The sequence below is a fragment of the Ursus americanus genome, chromosome 18, assembly GCF_024610735.1.
Source record: "Ursus americanus isolate L20-20 chromosome 18, mUrsAme1.1.p, whole genome shotgun sequence".
NCBI lineage: Eukaryota > Metazoa > Chordata > Mammalia > Carnivora > Ursidae > Ursus > Ursus americanus.
In genome coordinates this window covers 33,124,588-33,146,228 of record NC_142144.1, presented here as the reverse complement: position 1 = coordinate 33,146,228, position 21,641 = coordinate 33,124,588, and the positions used below count along the sequence as shown (strand labels likewise).

Genomic DNA, 21,641 nt, shown 5'->3' with positions numbered 1-21,641 from the left:
ACGAAGATGGAGTCCCTGCCTTCAGTGAGCTCGCACCGTCCTGAAGGCTGCAGCACAAACATCACAGAGAGCGCGCGAGGGCTGAGGCAGCCACCACACGCCACAGAAGCCCACCGACCGCATCCAGCCTGGGAGCCGGCAGGGAATCAAGGGAAGCTGACATTTTTACTTCGGCATTTGTCTCAGGCGGCCAGTGCTCTGTATTTTCCACAAGCCTACAGTCTTCTAATTTAAAATTACTGTCCGTAAAAGGGCAGCTTTCCAGTACGGAGCGAATGGATGTATGGCAAATTTGCTGAACAAAATAAACCAGGAAAAACTGTAAAAGGCACAAACTGAAATTAGTAGCGATTCTGTTTTTCTCTCGTTGGAGTTAACACCAACTCAGGTACGTGTAGTACTGCCCTCAAACACAAAACCAGCATGCTTTTCTGCTCCTGGCCCGCAAGCGGCAGGGGCTTCCAAGCGCTCCGAAGCGCTCCAGACGTCAACAGCAAACCTCTGACCTTGGGCTTCACCTTCGCTTCCTCGGGGCCTCTCACACCTGGACCCCTGCCGGCGTTTCACTCTCACCGTCCCCGTTTACACACAAATCCCACATGAGAAGTCCTTGGCTCCCATACTTTTTCCTACTCTCTGTCCTTCTCAAAACTCTATGGCTATTTCTTAGGAGGGAGTGAGAAGCCCAAGAAAACCTGGAAATTTCTTGTTCAATTCCTTTTTGCCTAGAAAAGTGTGAGAGGAGTAAGAGACGTTCCAGAGCGGCTCTCGCCCACGGGAAGGCAGGAGGCTGTACACCGGGAGCCCCAGCACTGCCGAGAGGACGACCCTGGAAAGGGAAGCTGGTCTCATCTTCCTAGTGCCACAGGGACAGGACGCCTCTCCACGGAACTCAGCGCGGTCCCCATTTTTTGGTGCGCTGCCTGACCCACAAGGACCTGCTGACTAATCATGGCCGGTTCCCCAAAGAGAGGAGTGCCTGAGCCGCTGGCGGTGCAGGGGAGCGACCAGAGGAGCAGTCGGCTTCCACAGCGAACCTAGTGGCTGCCTTCGTCACGCTTCTAGTTAGCACGGCGGCGGTCGACGGCACTGATTATCTTAAGGAAATATCGTTAGGCTCATCAGGCACTAGGCTCAGCCATGCTACGGACTGAACGTTTGTGTCCCCTCCGAAAGTCTGTGGGGAAGGCCTACCCCCCATGGGAGGGCGTGTGCAGGTGGGGCCTTGGGGACGGGAGGAGGGCTAGATGAGGTCACGAGGCCCTTTGCGCCATGTAGGGACTCGGCGAGAAGTCTGCACACCAAGGAGAGGCCTCTCACCAGGAACCAAATCGGCCGGCACCCGGATCTTGCCCTTCCTAGCTTCCAGAAGCGTGTGAGAAATACATGTCTGTCGGGGAAGCCACTTAGCCTCGGCTATTTCACCACGGCAGCCCAAGCAGTGTGAGTTTTCCTGACACTACCTGCACGAGCCATCGCGATGGCGCCGCCAGATAGTCCCGAACGCCCGGTTCCTGAACCTCCGCACGTCCCCCACTCTCCTGACCCCTGGGGCCGCCCTGGTGTCAGGCCCGGGGCAGGCACGTGGAGGGGTGCTCCGGCACAGCCCCTGCCTCGAGGAGCTGGCGTGCAAACCGGGCAGGAAACAGCGAATCCCCAGAGTCCAATTCAAACGGGAAGTGCTGCGAAGAACAGGAACGCGGAGGCCTAAGAACGTCCAAGAGGGGAACCTGACCTAGCCCTGGAAGTGCGAGCGGGCTTCCCGGGAAAGGGACGCTGAGGGCCTCCGCAGGGCGACGAAGGGAAGGGGGGCGGGAGAGTGCCGAGCCCAGGGCAGGGGGACTCGGCCGGGCAGGCCGGGGGGGCAGGCGGCAGAGCCCCGAGGTGCCCGCGGCTGAGGGCGGTGACTGAGCAGGGCCCGATCGCGTGTCTACAGAATTACTCTTACAGCGATACGCAGCATGGAGCGCAGAGGATTTAGAGAAATCCTATTTTATCCTCAATTTCTATTTCAAAATCAGCTATGCTCACTGGAGAAAAGCTCCCCCTTGGAAACTTCAGAAGCTAAATGAAGTTGCGCACCCGCCTCTGGGAGATCCGGAGCACCCCGCAGCAGTGCAGGGCTCCCCTGGGCCCGCGCCCCGTCACACCCGGCGCTCCACGACAGGCAGCAGGCAGCAGACGACACGTACGACACCCTCTCATCAATTCTGAAGTTCAGGATAATCACTTGTATGATGGACCCCAACCCGACACCGGAGCGTTAGCAGCATGACGGCGATCGCTCCTCCCTACCGGTCCGCGTCAGACGGCTGGGCGGCCCTGAGACAGGGAGCACCTCGAATGGAGCGTGTGAACAAGAGTGTGTAGCTCACCGAATTCCAGTCTCCTAACAGAAACAAGTAGCCGCGAAGTTAAAAGCAGGTATTAAAAAACTGCACAAACACCCAGATCACTTAGCTTGGGGGTAAACACGACCTGAAGGTACTCTATACCACAGCAATTATTGATAAACAGAAAATACTGAGTTTATACTCAGTAGGGAAAAGTTTACTTCGAGAAAAACCATTAAAAGACAAAATACTTTGCAGTTAAGCTATCTGGAAAATTAACTTATCTGGAACTCCTGACTAAATAAGGTGGGTAAGTGAAGGACTGTTCTACCCACAAAGTTACCAGGTGAAGGCGCTGAAGAAAGAGTCAGAGTAGTACGCTAAGTGTTTTCTCAGCAGAAAGACAGACCGAAACCACAAAAAAGCGCTAGTAACCCTAGCCAACCGCAAGAGAAGACCAAACAGAATGGACTTAAAAAAAACAAACAAACAACTTTATTCCAAACAGAATAACCAAAAGAATGTTAACGGACATATTTAACAGGTTTCATTTAAACTCAGTCACAAAACTCAAAAAATATTAAACAAAAACAGCTTTGTGTGCTTAACCACTTTTAATAATGAAACTTAAAAAAAAACAAAACCCACCATGTAGACTCCCCCACAATCTGGGAGCCATTTAGGCAAGCAAATACTTACTATTAAGCAAAAAGACAGCATTAAAAGTGAAAAATCCTCAAATTTAAAGAGAACTGTTAAGTCTTTGATCTGCATTTATACACACAAGAAAACAAAGAGTATTTTAATTGAAAGGAGATCAAGTCCGAGTGCTCACCCTTCCTTCACATGTGATCTCCTGTCTCGCTCCAGAACTTCCTCCGCACTGACCTGCCGTTTCCCACACGGCACGATCGGCTGCCCCCGAATCCCTCCAGGTCCCACTCCGCACATCCTGTCTGCCGCCCATGATTCTATGTTTGCAGAGCATGAGAACGGATTACCACTGTAATCGAGCTAGGAAATTTCAGGTCTCCAAAGATGATTCTAGATACACAATTCTGTTTTATTGCACAGTTTACAATATATAGCAGGTGATTACATAACCAACCATAAGGTAAGATGAATATTGACTGAGACAAAAAACATCAACTGTCTCCAAGCACAAATGAAACGAAGACACACAAATCTGCCCCATTAGAGGCTGTGTTTAACTGTGATGCAGTCCTGAGGGCTCACACCACCCCAAGCGTGTTCACTATAGACTCCAGAACACATCTCTGGTGGCATCAGAGACGAAGCATGGGAGGCAGGGCCGGCGCGCCCTGTGCTCATAAACCAGCTGTCCCGAGTATGTAACAGAAAGGCCACTTTTAAAGCTCTTCAGATAAAGTTACTCAATCATGTTTGCCTTTTCAAAATTATTTCTAGTTCATACTGAAAGTAAAAACAAGTGGTTAGAATCTCATTAATAACACATTTTGACTTCTTTTAAGGTTCAGACAAAGCTGTTGGCTACCACAAGCAAGTTCTGTTGAATTTTTTGTCAAATTTAAGAAGTCTATAGGACAACACAAAACCATCCCTGGTCATGTATTTACAGTTTGGTCTCCAAAAGCTGTAAAAAGTGACAAAGAAATCCAAATATATTATGAGTTAAAAACATTAAAAATATTTGTTTTAAAATGCCACAAGTTTGAGATTGCAGAAACCAAAGGATCCCCTTTCAAATTCTCACTTGTATTCCACAAAAGTGCTTTAGAACTTAGGTATCTGTCACCTCACAGGAGTGTATAAGACAAAAGGAAGCCCCTCCCCAGGGCAGGACCCCAGGCTAAGTCACCTGCCACAAGGTGTGGTGGCTGTGGGACCGAGCCACCACCACTGGCCCCGGCGCCTCCATCATTCATTTCCCCGAAACTCAACCCCCTTCAGAGCCAGACTCTATTCAGTCAGCCAAAGGATGTTACTCACGTTTATTTGGTGTCAAATCCTTGTTTTCTGAAATCCTCACCTCTGCACCTTGGTTTCCAAAGTAAACTGCGTTCCCAACACAACATTTTCAAACAGGGCTGTTGTAAAGCTACTGAGCCTCATTTCCACCTGGCAAGTGCTCGATAAAGCTTCCCAATCCTTTCTGGTTGGAAGGATGCTTATTTGACCAGCCATATCGCATTTAGAGGTAAACATATCTTTTGGACTATCTGCCCAGAAACTGAGTAAACTACCATCTGAGACCCTGATTTTATTTTGGTCAGTGTGCGCACATACTCACATGCAATTACCCAGAATGATGACAAACTGGTAATAAAAACCTAACTACTCTGCCATGTCAGATGCTGGCAAGCGATCTTAACTACATATTTACAGATGTGGATTTTTAATAGATTGATAAACTACTTTTCTAGGATGTTTCAAGTTTTATTAATTACTCAGTTGGTAAAGAGACGCATTTTGCTTCACTGATCTGGAAAACATATTTTAAAATCTCATTCCTTCGACAAGTAAGTTTTTCTCTGTCACGTAACTGAATATTCTATGCAGCTATCACAAACTAGGAGCATTTAAAATTAACCCTTCAAATATCTTTATTTAGATCTTATCTCAAACTGTCTTACTGTTTTAATGATAAAACTGGGTTCCCAGAATGTAAAAATCCTAATAGAAGCCTCTATTTCCAAGAGTCAAATAAAAAAGCTAACACTGGGGTGAAAGCTATCCTGAGATTTGTTTTTTCCCCTTCTGTAATGCTTAGAAACCAGGGGAGAGAAATCTATAATCCTGTTAATAGACTTTCCAAACACAATATTATGGAAGTGTTTTTTTTTTTAAAGGAGAGTTTTAAGAAAACAGGATATGACAAACTACGACTCAAAGAAAAAACACTCCCCAAACTCCCAAAGCTCTTCGCAAAGGTGGCAACAATTAATCAAAGAAACTGAATTAACCAGAGTTTGCAATTAACACGCAATTTCTTCACAGGAGGAAACACCTATATGGAAATGTAAGTCTCCCCATGTTTTGGCAATGAAACAAGTTATACATTAACATAAGGACATTTGGGAAGGATTTAAGGTCACATTCAGAACTAAATACAAAACCTTCCAACCTAGACAGCAAAATGGGAGCTTTGACTAGATGCTTGGTTCTGCCACACGTCTGAATAGTCTTGATAATGACTATTCCAACAGGTACTTAGTTTCAAAACTAATACAAGCAATTTATCATAAAAAGCCTACACCCAATAAGCTGTTCTTCTCCTCTGTTCTCTGTCCTACATGTATATGCGTATGTTTAACGAAGACTACCCTTTGAAACTCCTAAAAGCAGAGAAGCAAGAAATGGAGTAAGAGAAGGAAGCCTGAGAATTCACAGGACTCTAAGAGCCTTTTCTCTGGCTGGTCATGGCCACTGACATTTAATACAGAAGATTTAAAGACTTGTGGGGAAAAGAATCATACCTTGGCCATTAGTTTTCCTTGTCAAAAGCAGTCAGATAGACAGCTCTTAACCAGGCAGCCTAAAGTTCTCAGATAATAATGAAAAAAACAAAACAAAAAACCCCTTAAATTTTCCTACAAGAAGCTTTTATTCTGAATTTGTTGGTGCTTCAAGAAAACAGCTTTGCCCATAATTCACTGTGCCCTGAACTTATGACACAAACTTGTATTTGGCCAATTAGGAACAAGGCCAAACTGTATTCTTTTTAGGTCTATTCAGCTAATAAATGGCACTTAACTGATGGTTTCTTTCATATAATCTTTAACAAGAACTCGTAAGTTGCATTGATTATGCCCCAAGAGATGAGAGACCGATGGTAATTCAGGTGAGCACCTCTGAAAAGATTCGTCAGCTTCCTGTCCCGCTCTAGCCAGATTTTCTGGAAAACCTTGGGAAAAGACTGAAACTCCCCACCAATCTGAGACTGCATGCGAGTTTTCACAACATTAACTGGGAAAAACAAGATTCCCAACATGGCACCCAACAGACCTCCACAGATAAAATCATTGACCAAATGAGCGCTGTGAGTCGTTGCGGTCGGCAGATGCTCCTTAATGGGACCTCGAAGGCCAAAGAAAAGGACGTTGCTGACTCCATTACGGAAAAGAACAGGTACCAAGCCTCGATAATACTCTCTAATTCCATGGCATTTAAGTGCCTTGAAAGCGTGGTAAGTGTTTGTAAATTTGTCATGATGCTTGTGGTCTTGAAGCAATGTCTGAACTCTTTCCAATGGAGTGAAAATTGCTTCTGTTGTCCCCGCAAGTACTGCGGCCACACTGCGGGTCGCAAACTCAGGGGTACTGATGTGCTTTCGGAGAAGGCACGATAAGTCCTCGTACAGCCCAAACATAAGCGCCAGCGTGGTGGTCTTCTGCAGCAGTGGGGGAAGGATTCCGCGGTACAAGTTTCGAAAGCCGTCCCTCCGCAGCTGAAGCACCGCGTCCCGGGTCTTGATTCCATACAGCTGCTGCCGGAAGAGCACCTTCTGGATGGGAAACGTGATCGCTACGTTGTTGAAAGCTGCACAGCAGCCACACAAGTAATGCTTCATTTCACCAACATTTGCGATATGAGGCGACAGATCTTGTTTTGAAGATGTTAGGATGGGCGGCCTCTTTTCATGAGCTTCTGAATCCACCATGTTGCTTAAGGTCTTTCTTCTTCATGAAGGATATTTTTAACCTACAAATAACGAAATGACAGTAGGTAAGCCACTATATATACGGATAAACACATAGAATTTTTCCCAATTTCCTTAACCCTTTAATTTCTGGACACTATTACATTTTCCCTTCACTACATCAGTAGTTGTTACAGTATTTTCAGAGGGCCCCTCGAGGTCCCTGAGACCCTTGCAGGGGTCCAGGAGGTCCTTCCTCTTCCAGCCACGTACCTGTGTGAAGCTGCATTTTCTGCATCTACTTTAACCAGAACTTCTCACCACAGACACAATGCAGATAGGCAACTCCACCTATCTTTTATGCCACACGTTACACAGACCCGCAAAACTGGAAAACACGCTCTTCTCATTCATTTTTTGGAAAATAGATATTTTTCCTGAAAACGTGTTGTCTATGTTAACATGTTATTTTAAAGCAAATTAGGGGCGCCTGGTGGCTCAGTCAGCGGAGCGGGTTAAGCGTCTGACTACTGATTTTGGCTCATGTCACGATCTCAGGGTTGTGGAGTCAGGCCCTGCATCCAGCTCTGCGTTCAGGGTGGAATCTGCTTGTCCCTCTCCCTCCACACATGCAATTTATCTTTAAGATAAATATACAAGTAAAGTGAATTAATATATTAACATTTTGATTTCTAAGACCATAAATACTAATCCATATAAAGAAAGGCTCATTAGGGTCCACAATAATTTTTAAGTATAAAGGGGTCCTGAGACCAAAAAATTTGAGAACTACTGGACTAGTTCATACGTACCATGCTACGTAACGGTATATACCAATATCCTTCCGAAAAAGATTCAAAGTCCTCCCTTGAGAAATAAAATAGCAAAACCTGCATTCATTCATTCTGTTCACTAACACTTACTTAGCCTCTACTCTGGACTAGGCCCTTTGCTAAGTGCTAGAGATTCAAAAGCAAGGTACTCACAGGGCACCTGGGTGGCTCAGTCAGTTAAGCGTCTGCCTTCAGCTCAGGTCATGATCCTGACATCCCAGGATCGAGCCCCACATCGGGCTCCCTGCTCAGTGGGGAGTCTGCTTCTCCCTTTCCCTCTGCCCTTCACCCCCACTTGTGCTCTCTCTTTTTTTTTTCTGTAAGATTTTATTTATTCATTTGAGAGAGAGACAGCACAAGCAGCAGGGAGAGGCGGAGGCAGAGGGAGAAGCAGACTCCCTGCTGAGCCAGAAGCCTGATGTGGGGCTCAATCCCAGGACCTGGAGATCACGACCCAAGCTAAAGGCAGATGCTCAACCATCTGAGTCACCTAGGCGCCCCTCAAATAAAAATCTTTAAAAAAAAAAAAAAAAAAAAGGCAAGGAACTCACAATTTTAACAGGAGACTGCCAAGGCAAACAAATACACCGCAGTGTAAATACCTTGTATGATAAAGCTATGCTACGGATACAGGACACTGAGCACGCACTTCGGGAGGCAGAGACTGGAAGAACAGGGTCAAGAGAGGCCTGCAGGTACGTACTATACACTACATTTTCACATACTTAGTTCTCAAAACAACTCCATCAAATAAATATTATTTTCCCAGTTTTACCAATGAGAAAACCAATACTCTCCTTTGTCTGAGGTACAGAAAGTAACTGGTGGAGCTGGCATCGTAGTGTCTGACTGCAGGGTGCATGTTCCGGCGATCATACCCAAGGATGGCAGGGGCTTTGGGAGGCTGCCCTGGACAAAGTGGCTGCATCAGACTATTGAAGATTTGAAGTCCCCCCCACCCCCCACCCCGGAACACACCTGCCTCCTTAAAATGGCAAGGATACCCCTTGTTGGGCATCTAAGTCTGGCAAAGGATCCAAATAGTTGGATCATCCCGAACAATCCTACGGCCCAGAAATAACCTTTACTGGGGGACTACATGGCAATTTTGTTATGTCTTAAATATAACAGGCTAAATATTTTTTTAAAGATTTTTTTTAAGGGATCTCTACACCTAACATGGCACTCAAACTCACAACCCCAAAATCAAGAGTCACACGTTCCACCAACTGAGCCAGTTAGGTGCCCCAATAGGCTAAATATTTTTAAGCTGATTTTAATTCCTCAATGTACAACACATTTATGATACCACTAAAAAAAAATTAAATAATCCAATTAAAAAATGAACAAAGGACCTAACAGCCATTTCTCCAAAGGAGATATACAAGATATGGGACCCCACCCATCTTTTATGCCAGACATGAAAGAAACCTACAAAACTGTAAAACAGGGAGGTCTGGCTGCCTTCAGCTCAGGTCACAAAGGTCACGATCCTGGGGTCCTAGGATCCCACATCCTAATGGGTTCCCTGCTCAGTGGGGAGGCTGCTTCTCCCTCCCCCACCCTGTTTGTGCTTTCTCTCCCTATCTCTCTCAAATAAGTGAAATCTAAAACAAAAACCTCCAAAACACTGCAAAACACACTCAGATGCCAACAAGCATATGAAAAGATGCTCGACATCAATCAACAGAGAAATGCAAATCGAAACCACAATGAGATCGTCTCATCCATAAGGTTAGTTACTATTAAAAAAAAAAACACCCAAAAAACAGAAAATAACTGTTGGTGGAGATGTGGAGAAGTTCAGAGTAAGAATGTAAAATGGTGCAGCCACTAAAACAGAAATGGCGGTTCTACAAAAACTTAACAGAACATACGATTCAGCAGTCCCACTTCTAGGTACGTATCTGTTAAGAACTGAGAGCAGGGTCTCAAGAGGCACGTGCACGTCCACATCCACGGGAGCCCAGAGGTGGAAGCAACACAAAGGCCCGCCGGCGGATGAGTGGCTCAACCAGACGTGGTGCGCACACACACAACGGAATGCTGTGCGGCCTTAAAAGGAAATCCGGTCACATGCTAGGACATGGGGGAACCTGAGGACACTAAGTAAAATAAGCCAGTCATAAAAGGACAAGTACTGTATAATTTCACTTATATAAAGTAAAGTAGTCAAATTCATAGAGACAGAAAGCAGAATGGCAGTTGCCAGGGGCTTGGGGAAGGGGGAACAGGGAGTTATTACTGAATGGGTATAGTTTCACACTGCTATAAACTGCTGAGCATTCAGGACAAGATGTTAAAATGTAATCACTACAAAGAGCAGTGCAGAGCTGAAGCACAGAAAAGAAACAAAGAATCAGTTCCTGGGGCGCTTGTATCTACAGGAGCCACAGATGTATGTAACATCAGATATGTATTATCAAATATGGAACACACACCCGCAACAATAATTTCCCTTCTAGAAGTACAGCCTAGGGAAATAGTTATTCATACAAGATGTACACAAATATTCAACTACAAGACAGTCATGACCATGCTCTTGAGCGGTAATGCATGAAAATGAAATGCTCAACAGTACGGGGCCCACTGAATAAATGAAGATGTATCCACCTGATGGAATATCATATAGATATTAAAAATAAAAGAGTATTGGGGCGCCTGGGTGGCTCAGCCATTAAGCGTTTGCCTTCAGCTCAGGTCATGATCCCGAGGTCCTAGGATCAAACCCCACATCAGGCTCCCCGCTGCCTCTCCCTCCTCTCCCTGCTGCTCCCCCTACTTGTGTTGTCAAATAAAATCTTTAAAAAAATAAAAACAAAAGAGTATTTTAGGTTCAGTACAGTTTGAATTTTTAAAGATGTTAATGAAATTTTAGGCAGCAGTTGAGTCTTTTTTTGATCAGTAAATGGTGTAAAAAGAAAGCTTTTAAAATTTTTACTTATTTGAAAGAGTGCATGAGAGAGAGAGAGAGAGCACAAGCCCAGGGTGGGGAGGGAGGGCAGAGGGTGAGGGAGAAGCAGGCGCCCCACTGAGCAGAGAGCCTGTCACAGGGCCTGAGTCCAGGACCCTGAGATCATGACCTAAGCCAAAGGCAGATGCTTAACCGACTGGGCCACCCAGATGCCCCAAAAAGAATACTTTTTACTGACATGGCACAATCCTATTTTTTATCTGTGTGTATAAAAAAGCTAAAGGGCAGGTTTTATTTTCTCATTTCATAATAATGTTTTCCTTTTCTATATTTTTCCAATTAAATTTATGTCAATCTAGTCAACTCTTGTTCTCCAAAGTTGGAAATGATGACAATAAATGAAGGTCTAATGAGGATGACAAAAGGCCGACAGTGACAGATCAATGAGACACAGTTTCAAAGTAAGCAAAGGCCAATTGCTGTTCCTCTCTGAGGCTCAGTTTCCACACTTAGAACCAAGGCCAATGCCATCCACCGTGCACAACCGAAGTGAAAGTCAGCTGAAGAGTCTTAACAACAACGCTGGGAGCAAGGCAGTCAGGGTCCGCTCAACAAACATCAGCCTTCCCCCAGTGGTTTCCCTCTTAAGTTTTTAATGTTTTTTTCTGGGGCGCCTGGGTGGCTCTGTCGGTTAAGTGTCTTCCTTCGGCTCAGGTCACGATCCCAGGGTCCTGGGAGAGAGCCCCATGTCAAGCTTCCTGCTCAGTGGGGAGTCTGCTTCTCCCTCTCCCTCAGCTCCTCCCCCGCTCATGTACTCTCTCTCCCAAATTAGTAAAATCTTGAAAAAAATGTGTTTTCTGTTTCATTCAGACTTATAGGATAACACTGTCAAGGCAACCTTCCTTTACTGTTGTTGGGGATTTCTTCCTCTTCGCCTGCTTTTACACTGGCTTCTTAGCACACTAAAAAATTTAAATTCAACCAACTTATTCAAAGGCACTGCCCTACATGTCAGAGATTAGAGATATAGGAGAACCCTGGCCTCAGGGGAGATAAGACATGCAAACAATTAGACTACAGAGCGATAAATGCAAGCACAGAAATATGCACAAGGTGTATAAAGGCCCCGCAGAGAAAGGGGTCATTAACTAGCTATCTGGAAACAATGACAGGGCAGGATATGACATGTGGGCAAATAGGGTGAAGCACATTCAGCTAAAGGCTAAGGTGTAGGTCCGTGTCAGAGCAGCAGCAGGATCGCGTTCTCAAGGAATTATTCTAGTATGTTCTGCTACCGCAGAATGTGGGTGGAAGACTGGAGGATGGCAGAGGGGGGAAGCAGGCTTGGACTGGCGTTACGAGACCCTCAGGAAGATCCCAAGACCCTCTGACACTACTATATACTATTTTTTTTTTTTCCTTTCTCAGGTGAAGCAAATGGAAATAAGCTATTTTCCTTAAGTATGTCACACCAGGGTCTGTGTGTCCTCTTCCCACAAGATAGACCACACTAAGAAAATGTAACATTGAACACTTCCGCCCAAAGTCTCTTTGTTTTGTTGGAGTTCCAGCTGGCTTGCTCCATGTTTCTATGAGAAAAGATAAACTTGCCTTCAGCTGAGAAAAACTTTAACTGGAAACCACTGCAGGCCCAAACTCTGCCGGAACGGAGGTCCTGAAAGGGGCCAGGCAACTTTCCTCGCCACTAAGTCACCCGGTTACCCGGCCAGAACTGGACAGTGCCGGGGTGCCATCTTGCACTGTCCGCCCCCACAAGCAGGGCAGCCACACCACCTCCGGGCGCCACTCTGTTCATGAAGAACATGCTGTCCCCTTCGGCAGAGCGCAGGGAGCAGCGGGACTCATAGCTCAGTGCTGCTCGGCACTACCGTGAATCGGTCTAAAAGGGCAGGAAAAATCGTACCTGGTGTTCGGAAAGCGCGCCCCTCTGCAACGTAAATAATCCAAGGAAGGCCTGGCTCAGAGACAGGAATTATTTCTAATCCTGGCAGGTATTAGAACAGCTAGATTATGAAGTCACCTGGATGCTCAACCCAGAGATACCAGCTTCCTTGGAGTTGGGCTGCTTATAGATCCAATAAAACAAGAAATGAGTCATTTCAATGAAAATTCACAAAAGAAACGTATTACTTTTTTAGGAAAAAAATTGACACATTCAAAATAAACATTTTAAAAAGATGGTGTTTTTTAAAAGAAAACAAAGTTGTAAATCAATACGCAGATATCTCCCCATTCCAGGCTCACTGCGCTGGCTCAGGGCTCTCCGTGTCTAGCCTGTCTGTGGGAAAGCCTCTTTACCAGTCAGCCTGCCACTAGTGACACTCACACTGCATTCTGGAATCTTCCAATAACAGCATGGAGATACCCCAGAATTTTGAATGACTGTATTCTAACAATTGGACATATTATATGTAATTTGGTCTCTGTTTTGGTCTCTGTTTTTTGTTTAGGTTCGGTTTTTTCTTTTTTTTTTAAAGAATGCTGCATTGGGCAACCTTGTACCTACACCTTGCTTGGGTGAACTCTTGCAAGTTTAAATCTCACAAGGATAAATCTTTAGAATGGCACTGCTGGCTCAAGAGTAATACATTTTAATTTGATAGCTACTCCAAACTGCCCCCCGAAAACTTACGAGGATTTATACTTCCATTACGTGTATGCCAGTACCAGGTCCCCCACCATTTCCGGCGCCATCTGATGGGTTAAAAAAAAAAAAAATCATTTTGTTATTGAAAAATTTTGATTAAACTACAGCATTTTGGGGGACCTGGGTGGCTCAGTCAGTTTTAAGCATCTGGCTTCAGCTCAGGTCATGATCCCAGGATCCTGGGATTAAGCCCCATGTCAGGCTCCTTGCTCAGTGGAGGGGCCCGCTTAAAAAAAAAAAACAAAAAAACAGGGGCGCCTGGGTGGCTCAGTCGTTGAGCGTCTGCCTTCAGCTCAGGGCCTGATCCCAGGGTCCTGGGATCGAGCCCCACATCGTGCTCCCTGCTCTGCTGGGAGCCTGCTTCTTCCTCTCCCACCCCCCCTGCTTGTGTTCCCTCTCTCTCTTTCGCTGTCTGTCAAATAAATAAAATCTTAAAACAAAAACAGAAAAACAAAAACAAAACTACAGCATTTTTTTTTTTAAGATTTTATTTATTTAAGAGAGCGAGAACGTGCACAAAGGGGAGCGGCAGGCAGAGGGGGAAGCAGGCTCCCTACTGAACAAGGAGCCTGATGCGGGGCTCGATCCCAGGACTTGGGATCATGACCTGAGCCGAAGGCAGACACTTAACCAACCAAGCCACCCAGGCATCCCAGCATTTTTTCACTTTTGACCACCTGAATTTCTCTCACTACAAATTTTCACGTTACCCATTATTTCTAATAGGCAGAAAAAACTTTCCTGGTTTGTAAAATTTCTTCATATATGAAGAAAATTATTCCTGGTTCTACTAACCAAATTGAGGCAAATTCTTTCGCTACTTTATCATTTTTGTGTTACTGAAGTTAATTTGGATAGCTATGATCTTGACTTCTAGGCTTTATAATGTCCTCAGAAGGCCTTCATTACTCTAAAAGTATGAACAAGTAATCCATGCCTCCCTCTACAACCTTCATGGTTTCCTTTACCAGCCATACTGTAATCTCTCTGGAATTTCAGTGTACGGAGTGAGGCAAAGAGAAGAGCTTGCCTATGGAAGGGACCGGCAAGCAGCATCCAAATGTCTGTGGGCGTGTGCACGTGTGTCTGCACGCGCTCTGCTCCGCCAGCGGCCCAGCACTTCAGCACCAACCTGCTCTGACCCGCTACGGTGGGGGGATGCCTGGCACCATGTACTAGGGCTTCCCCACACTCTTCTCAGAATGAGTGGTCTTCCTGGCTCTCACGCTTCTCCTGGTAAACTTTAGCGTATCTCTGTCATATTCCTCCCAAAAATCTTGTTGGTATCTTACAGAAAAAGTGACTTCATAGATAAATGTAAAGACCTGTCACTTTTCCAAAATTAAACCATACGTTACAGGAATATGATGTCTTCCTATTTACTTGTGTCTTTTTATAAACCTTAGTAGCATTTTAAAAAATGTGCATACAAATCTTAAATATTTCTTCTTCAAGATTCGAGAGGGAGGGAGGGAGTGAGAGTGTGCAGCACCGGCAAGGGGAGCGGGCAGAGGGAGGAGGAGGAAGGAGACTCCCCACTGAGCCGAGAGTCCTAGACAGGGCAGGATCCCAGGACTCTGAGAACATGACCTGAGCAGCAATCAAGAGACAGAGGCTTAACTGACTGAGCCATCCAGGCGCCCCCAGATCTTGAATATTTCATGTGTCTGGGTATTTTATCTTTTCGGTTGCTATTATGAATGGACTGTTTCCTTCCAACTCATTTTCGAACTGCTTTTTGTCTGCATACGAAAAAGCTACCAATTCCTGTGTATTAAGGTTAGAACCAGCCAACTTACCAAATCCTCTTGCAATGTCTCAGTTTTTTGGACTGGTTTGCTTTAGCTTCTACTATATAAAATACCACAAATAATTCTGACTTCTCCACTATAGCATGTATCTTTCTTCTATCTTATTAGATTAGCAAATATTTACTGAACAAAATTAAATTTAGTAATAGTGAATAGCCTTTTATTTTTCTTGACATTTATGGGAACTTTGCTAGGAATTACTATTAAGCATGACACTGGCTTTTGATGTAACAGGAAGCTGTCATCAAAGTATTTATAATCCAAGTCCTAGCAGTTTCAAGTTTACATACGGAAATAGATCATCATGACACAAAAATGTTTCCTGAACTGGCCCCTACAAAATCTGTACCCACTCAAGCAACCTTCCCTGTTCACCATCTATTCCTACCCACCTTTAAGATTGTGCTGCAAATGCAAAGCAAAGCCTGTCTTTCCACCGCTATCACATAACTTTACTGAATAAGTTACATTAAAAACCCAAAACTTCACTCTGCATTCAATCTAAGAATTAGTATATCTTCAATTATAATGTAGCCCCTTCCCCCAGCTATTTACTAGGAAATTATGTTTAATGTTTCCCATTAAAACTGCATTCCATTTTTCTATACTAATGATCAACTGACAAGGGCTTAGAGAGTTTTCAAACATGGGAAGGAAAAACAAATTCATTCCCGTTTTACTGAAATTCAACCACCTTCAACCTCCCACCATCACTAAATCAGGAACTTTGGTCAAATGCTTTTACAGAGCTACTCAGATGACCACATGAATACTGAGACAGAACCAGTGTAATATTTACAAGCTGGAGCTTACAGCCTCAATTCAAATCCTGGCTCTACCAGGTATCCACTGTGTGACCTTCATCAAGTTCCTCAATGTCTCTATGGCTTAATTTCCTCATTTATAAAATAAGGATGTTACCTACCTCATAGGTTGGCTCAGTTATTTGAGTTACTACTTGTAAAGCATCCGGGAGAGTATCTAGAGCACTAGAGGTGCTCAACAAGATGACCTATTATTATTATTACTCTCTAGTATTTATTTGGTGTATACATTAGCATTATTTCTTGTTAATTACTTGTTCTTATAATATGGGTATGAATCTTCCTTGGCCATGACAAAATATTTTTTGAATGTATCACTAGATACCATTTGCTAATATTTTATTTTAAAATTTCACATCACTAGAACATACCTAATTTTCAGTTTTAGTACTATCTTCATGCCAAGTTCAGGTGTCAATGTTCCACTGGCTTTGTAAAAAACAATCTGTCACTTTTTCTTCCCGATGCTGGTGAACAATTTGAACCTTATCAAAATCACCTTTTCCTTCAAAGTTAAAGGAATTCACCTGTAACACCATCTGGACCTGGTGTTTTGGGGGATGGTAGCTTTTTGATAACTTTCTCAATTTCTTCCATCGTTATTGGTCTGTTAGTTTCTTTCTTCTGCAGTCAATTTTGATACTGGATTTCCTTTAAAAAAGAAAAGTTCTGGTTTATTTATATAGTACTAGCTGTTTTAAAAAAATACTTCTAGTTTTGTGTGCTTATGTTTCCTTTTTTCTTGAGCAGTGTAGTCAATTCATCAAATTTACATTCCTCCCATCCCGGGGCCGGGGGGGAATCTCAGCTTATAAGTTACCAATTTCACTATTTTCAGTTTTTAAATTTGTTTTTCCTCTTTATCTCGTTTCTCCTGTTTTGTCTAGGTTTATTGTATTCTAATTTCTTGAGTTAGATGCTTATTTTTATTTATTCTGTTTCATAATTTTGAGTGTTTATGGTGATGTATCTTCCTTTCAGCAAAACTTTTTAGTATTACTTTTTAAGATACTCTGGAGAATTTTGGTCTTATTGATGGTTGCTTCATGCTCTGCATCTTCTCCTATTTCTCTGACACAGTGGCTTTGGTTTGGGATTATATGTGCCCACCTCCAGAATCCAAACCTGTTTTGGCTTTGTGTGTCTTATCATATCCTTTATTTATGCTCAGGAGAAGACCATCCTTCTCATGGCCCACAGGAAGATCACAGAAGGATGGATCCTAAGATTTGGCAACTGTCCTCCAGTCTCAAAAGATCTGACGATAAATACAGCCCGAAGCTGACCTTCATTAGCGGGAGAATAGAGCAGCAGCGGCAAGCCAAGTACACTAAGTCCATTACTAAGTTTTTTGACCACAACAGGACAATGGTAAGAGAGCATACAAACCTGAAATATCCAGGCACCATGACAGTCTTGCCACAGAAAGAAAAATAAAATAGCCAATGGCAGCCATCTTTCTGCTAGATCATGCTGAAATGCAGGGGAAGGGGAAAGAAGCAGAGAACTTTAAATGTATAAGGAAATGTTTTTTTAACAGTCCCTGTTTCGTCCTGAAATTTTAGTCCACTCTGGATAAATGAGAAGATATGAGAAGCCATATTTCTGCTATCTAGCTATAGCCTCCGTGATCTGGTGATTGAATTGTTTTGCTTTGCTTTTCTGGAAAAGCATTTCTGCTAAAAGCTGTACAAACTTCCTCCTTCCTACGTAGCAGTATTTCAGTAGTTTATATAGTATAGCATCGTGCCATGCAGCATTTGAAGACTCAATTATTAAGATTTTTTTAAGTAATCGCTACACCCAACATGAAGCTCAAACCCACAACCCCACAACCCCAAGATCAAGAGTTGCACGCTCCACTGAGTGAGCCAGGCACCCTCAAGACTCAATTTTTAAAACTGTTAACCTGTTGCTGACTTTATTATGTGAATTCCTGTTTCAACAGCAGTTTCCCTTAATTCAGGATACACTTCTTGTATATGACAGCTTTCTTTTGCCCATCATTTTTGTGGGGATGTATTTATCTGACTTGGGGAGAATGGGAGGGGGAACCACCCACAGCTTTTTAATTTGTTTAAAACACACCTTCTGCCTGTTACATTTTGTGCTCTTAACCAGTTAAAGAAACCAATGGCATTTTATTTTTTTGCCAATGGCATTTTTCCTTTAAAAAAAAAAAAAAAAAGCAGCTTGAAGATGCTTGAAAAGAAGTTTGCCAGGGCAGAGTTTGATAATTATTAATCAGTTCTACACCCTTTACTTCTTGCTATTTCAGCTGATGGACATGAATTTAAGAACTCTTATTAGAACTACACTTGCCAATCTAAGATTAACCAACATTTTAAAAACACCTTAGCATACAAATGCTTTTTATCTATGTAATGCTTTGCTCTTCTTCGGAGTCTCAGGACTAAAAAATGATAAAATCAAGAAGAATACTCTGATTAATATTTATATGATTATATAATATCATGTGATAATTTATGACTAAGAAATTTCATTTACATACTGAATACATAATACATTTTAAATTCTAAAGTTACCACCTGCAAACTGTTTTAACAATCTATTGTTTCTTGATAATACAAACTAAGTTATCTGTACACCCGACAGACCAAATTTTGTCCATGTTCACTTTTAATTTTTACTGGAATGATTTACTTCCCCAAATTTTACAAATTAAAGTTACTTCAACTAGTTTGTCATGGCTGTTTGTAATAATGGAGACTGTTATTAAACAGAAAACTATGGCTAACAGAAGTTAGCCGTTTATTGACCCCTGTATTTAATTATTTTAAGATATTTTAAGAACATCACTGTACGGCTGTCTGGGTGGCTCAGCGGGTTGGGCAGCTCCCTTTGGGTCCTGGGATGGAGACAGGCACTGGGTGGCTGGTAGTCAGGGAGACTACCTTCTCCCTCTCCCTCTGCACCGCACCCCCATGCACGCTCGTTGTCAAAAAAAAAAAAAAAAAAAAAAAAAAGAATATCACTGTACATTTAGAGTCTCAAATTTTAAAAAATAGGCCTGGGCATAGAAAAAGGAAGGTAATGAAACCCTCCTAGACTTCACAGATTTAAAACCTTCCCTCTAAATTTTAACCTCCTGAGACTTGTGCCGTCTTCAAAGAAACCACCGATGTACATGTGAAAAAAAATAAAGCTTTCACTCTAGTTTCATCCTACACACCAGGATGGTATGAATAGATTCTTATTTTGGCAACAGATGCAAGGACAGTGTGCACAGTATTCTGTGGCAATGGAGTTTTGAATTTTACATGTTTATGTTTGAACACAGTTAAATTTCTTTACTATACTGATCTCTATTTAAATTCCTTAACAGGAATAATTCTTTGCTATTGCAAAATTTATTTACCATAATTTTAAACTGCTTGCTACCTAAAACACTCAAGCTATCTGAACAATAAGCAGCACAATTATAAGGCTGACTTTCAAGCAACTACAAGTATCAAACTTCTGTGGCATAATTGAACAGTGTAAAGTCTAACTACTCACTGTAATTTACTGCCCACATGGATAAGCAAGACCTAGATGCGATCCCAGCACAAAGGTCTTTGTGCAAAAACTGGGGGTAAGGCAAATATAATTCTCCAAGGATGTGAACAAGGCAGCAGGTCTGAGTCAGCAATCAGAACAAGGTCAGTCCGGGTTCCAGTCCTAGTTATGACACATCTTGCTACTACAGTCAAAGCAATGTCCCTAATTTGAAAATCCAATTCTCTGGGTTTACTTTAATCTATCAAAGGAGAAACCAGATACCTCCACTCAAAGGTAATAGCTTATGATTTTTTGTTTAGATGCACTAAGGGTGACTCCAGATCCAAAGTGCCTAACCTGTGCTGTGGAACCACTAGGGGACCCACCTGACCAGTTCTAGCATCTTTTGATTTTATTGAATCCTTTCCAAGCAGGCAGGGGCGGAGAAGGTTCGAACTGGCAAGGTTATTACCCATTACTTTCAGGGCTTCTATTTCATTGCTTACAGGTAGAGAAACAGGGTGGGAATTACGACCAGCTGAGTATAGCTGACGGAGCAAAATAAAGGTTATGCCCAAAGGGTAAATACAGCTGAGGCATCGACATGATCTAGCCACCCTCAGTGCTAAATAATCAGTACAGAGATTTACAATGAACACCGCCCGCCTGCCCGCCCCCCAAAAGCCTTGTACAATTTAGTTTCCCACAACCCGATGCAACATGGTGTCGCAGAATAAGCACTGCCGGGCTGTAGGGGGACTTACCGCCCTCCGGGCGTCCATTTCCCCAACCTGGGATAAGACGGGCGGGGGTTGGGTAGGATCACCAAGGCCCATTCTGTTTCCGACAGTGAACAGTCTCAAGGGGCCCGGAATCCCAGGGAAAGCGGGGGGGGGGGGGGGGCAGGGGCCCTTCAGCCGCCCCAGCACCGCCCGCCCCCGGGCGCAGCCAAAGCCCGGCCTTCCCCGCCCTCCAGTTCGTGCGCGCGGGAGGTACCTCCCCAGCAGGGGCGCGTCCAAATGAACGCGCCGTCTTCGCCGGAAAGGCTCGCCCCAGCAGCCAGACTGCACCCAGCCAAGCCCCGCGGCTAGCGGGAGAACCGGAAGCCGCGGGCGCGTCGTCCCCCGCGGCTCCCGCAGCTGTGGGCCCCACCCGGAGGGCGCGCGCGGCAGCAGTCGAGCGCGCGGAGAGGGATGGGCCCCAGCGGCTGCGCCAGAGGGCCGGGGCAGGGCGGCCTCCTCAGCCCTCCTTCGTGCTTCCACTCCTTCAACGTACAGGCCGCGAGGAAAGCCCGTGCCGCCAGCCCGCCGCACTCACCCATTGCAGCGGCCGCCCCGGTCCACGCCCGGTCGCCGCCAGCCCGCAGGTCGCCAAGCCGGCGAGCAGCGGCCGCGCAGGCGCAGACCTTGACCGACCCGGTGCGCGGGGCGTAGCGTAACGCGCTCGACGCCGCCCGAGCCGGATCACGTGAGGCAGACGCCGCCGCGCCGCTTCTCCTTAAACCCGCAGAGTCAGGTGACCCCAATCAAGAGTTTTTGGCCCCGGCGGGGCAGGTGTAGGGTCACCCACCACACCTGTTGTGAGGCACTGGGGCTCCACTAACCAGAACACCTTTCCCTTGGAGCCATACGGTGGCCTTGCCGTGCCAGAAGTAGTCAACGCGTTCTCCAGCGTTCAGCCCGAGGGAGTGCCAGTGGAAATTAACAATTGTGGATGGGGAGCGCCGAAAACCTGAAAGTGCCCCGCCTGGCTCCCCTTTGTAGCCTGGGTTAGATCTCATCAAACCCTCAGTGGGGCGTTTTGTCAGCTCCCGGTATCGCAGGCCACAGAGAAACACCTGTGTACGCTTTAGGACCTACAAATCACTTTTAAAGTCTCTTTCCTTTCAACCTCAGACAATTTGCAGGTCTTGGACTCGTTGCACTGGGAAATGGAAGGCTTAGGTGGAGTAGTAGCTCAGACGCTTCTGCGAGTGACCTTGGGCAAGTCACTGGTTCCTAAGCCCCAAATCCCTGTCTGAAAAATACTGCCTGCCTTGCATGCATCCTTTGGCCCTTGTAAGCATCACTAGGAATAATGATCTGACTCTAACTCATAAAGTGAAAGGCACACAACAACAGGTGTGAGGGGTTGAAG

The 21,641-nt window shown here is 44.6% G+C and overlaps 1 protein-coding gene across 16 annotated transcripts; it reads right to left on the bottom strand.

Annotated features, from left to right (window-relative positions):
- Positions 1–2,805: 2,805 nt before the first annotated feature.
- SLC25A51 (solute carrier family 25 member 51) lies at positions 2,806–21,093 on the bottom strand. Of its 16 annotated transcripts, none has more exons than XM_045780311.2 (5): positions 20,823–21,093; positions 17,394–17,477; positions 16,376–16,655; positions 12,626–13,416; positions 2,806–7,016 (listed from the first exon to the last, which is right to left on the bottom strand). In XM_045780311.2, exon 5 carries the CDS (start codon positions 6,973–6,975, stop codon positions 6,082–6,084), a length of 894 nt encoding a protein of 297 aa, XP_045636267.1. In that variant the 5' UTR covers positions 6,976–7,016; positions 12,626–13,416; positions 16,376–16,655; positions 17,394–17,477; positions 20,823–21,093; the 3' UTR covers positions 2,806–6,081. The 16 variants fall into 16 exon arrangements, with proteins under 16 accessions (XP_045636267.1, XP_087725673.1, XP_087725674.1 ...); XM_087869547.1 differs by having other exon boundaries at positions 2,806–12,787; positions 13,355–13,416; XM_087869548.1 differs by having other exon boundaries at positions 2,806–12,784; positions 13,355–13,416.
- Between the last annotated feature and the right edge of the window lie 548 nt (positions 21,094–21,641).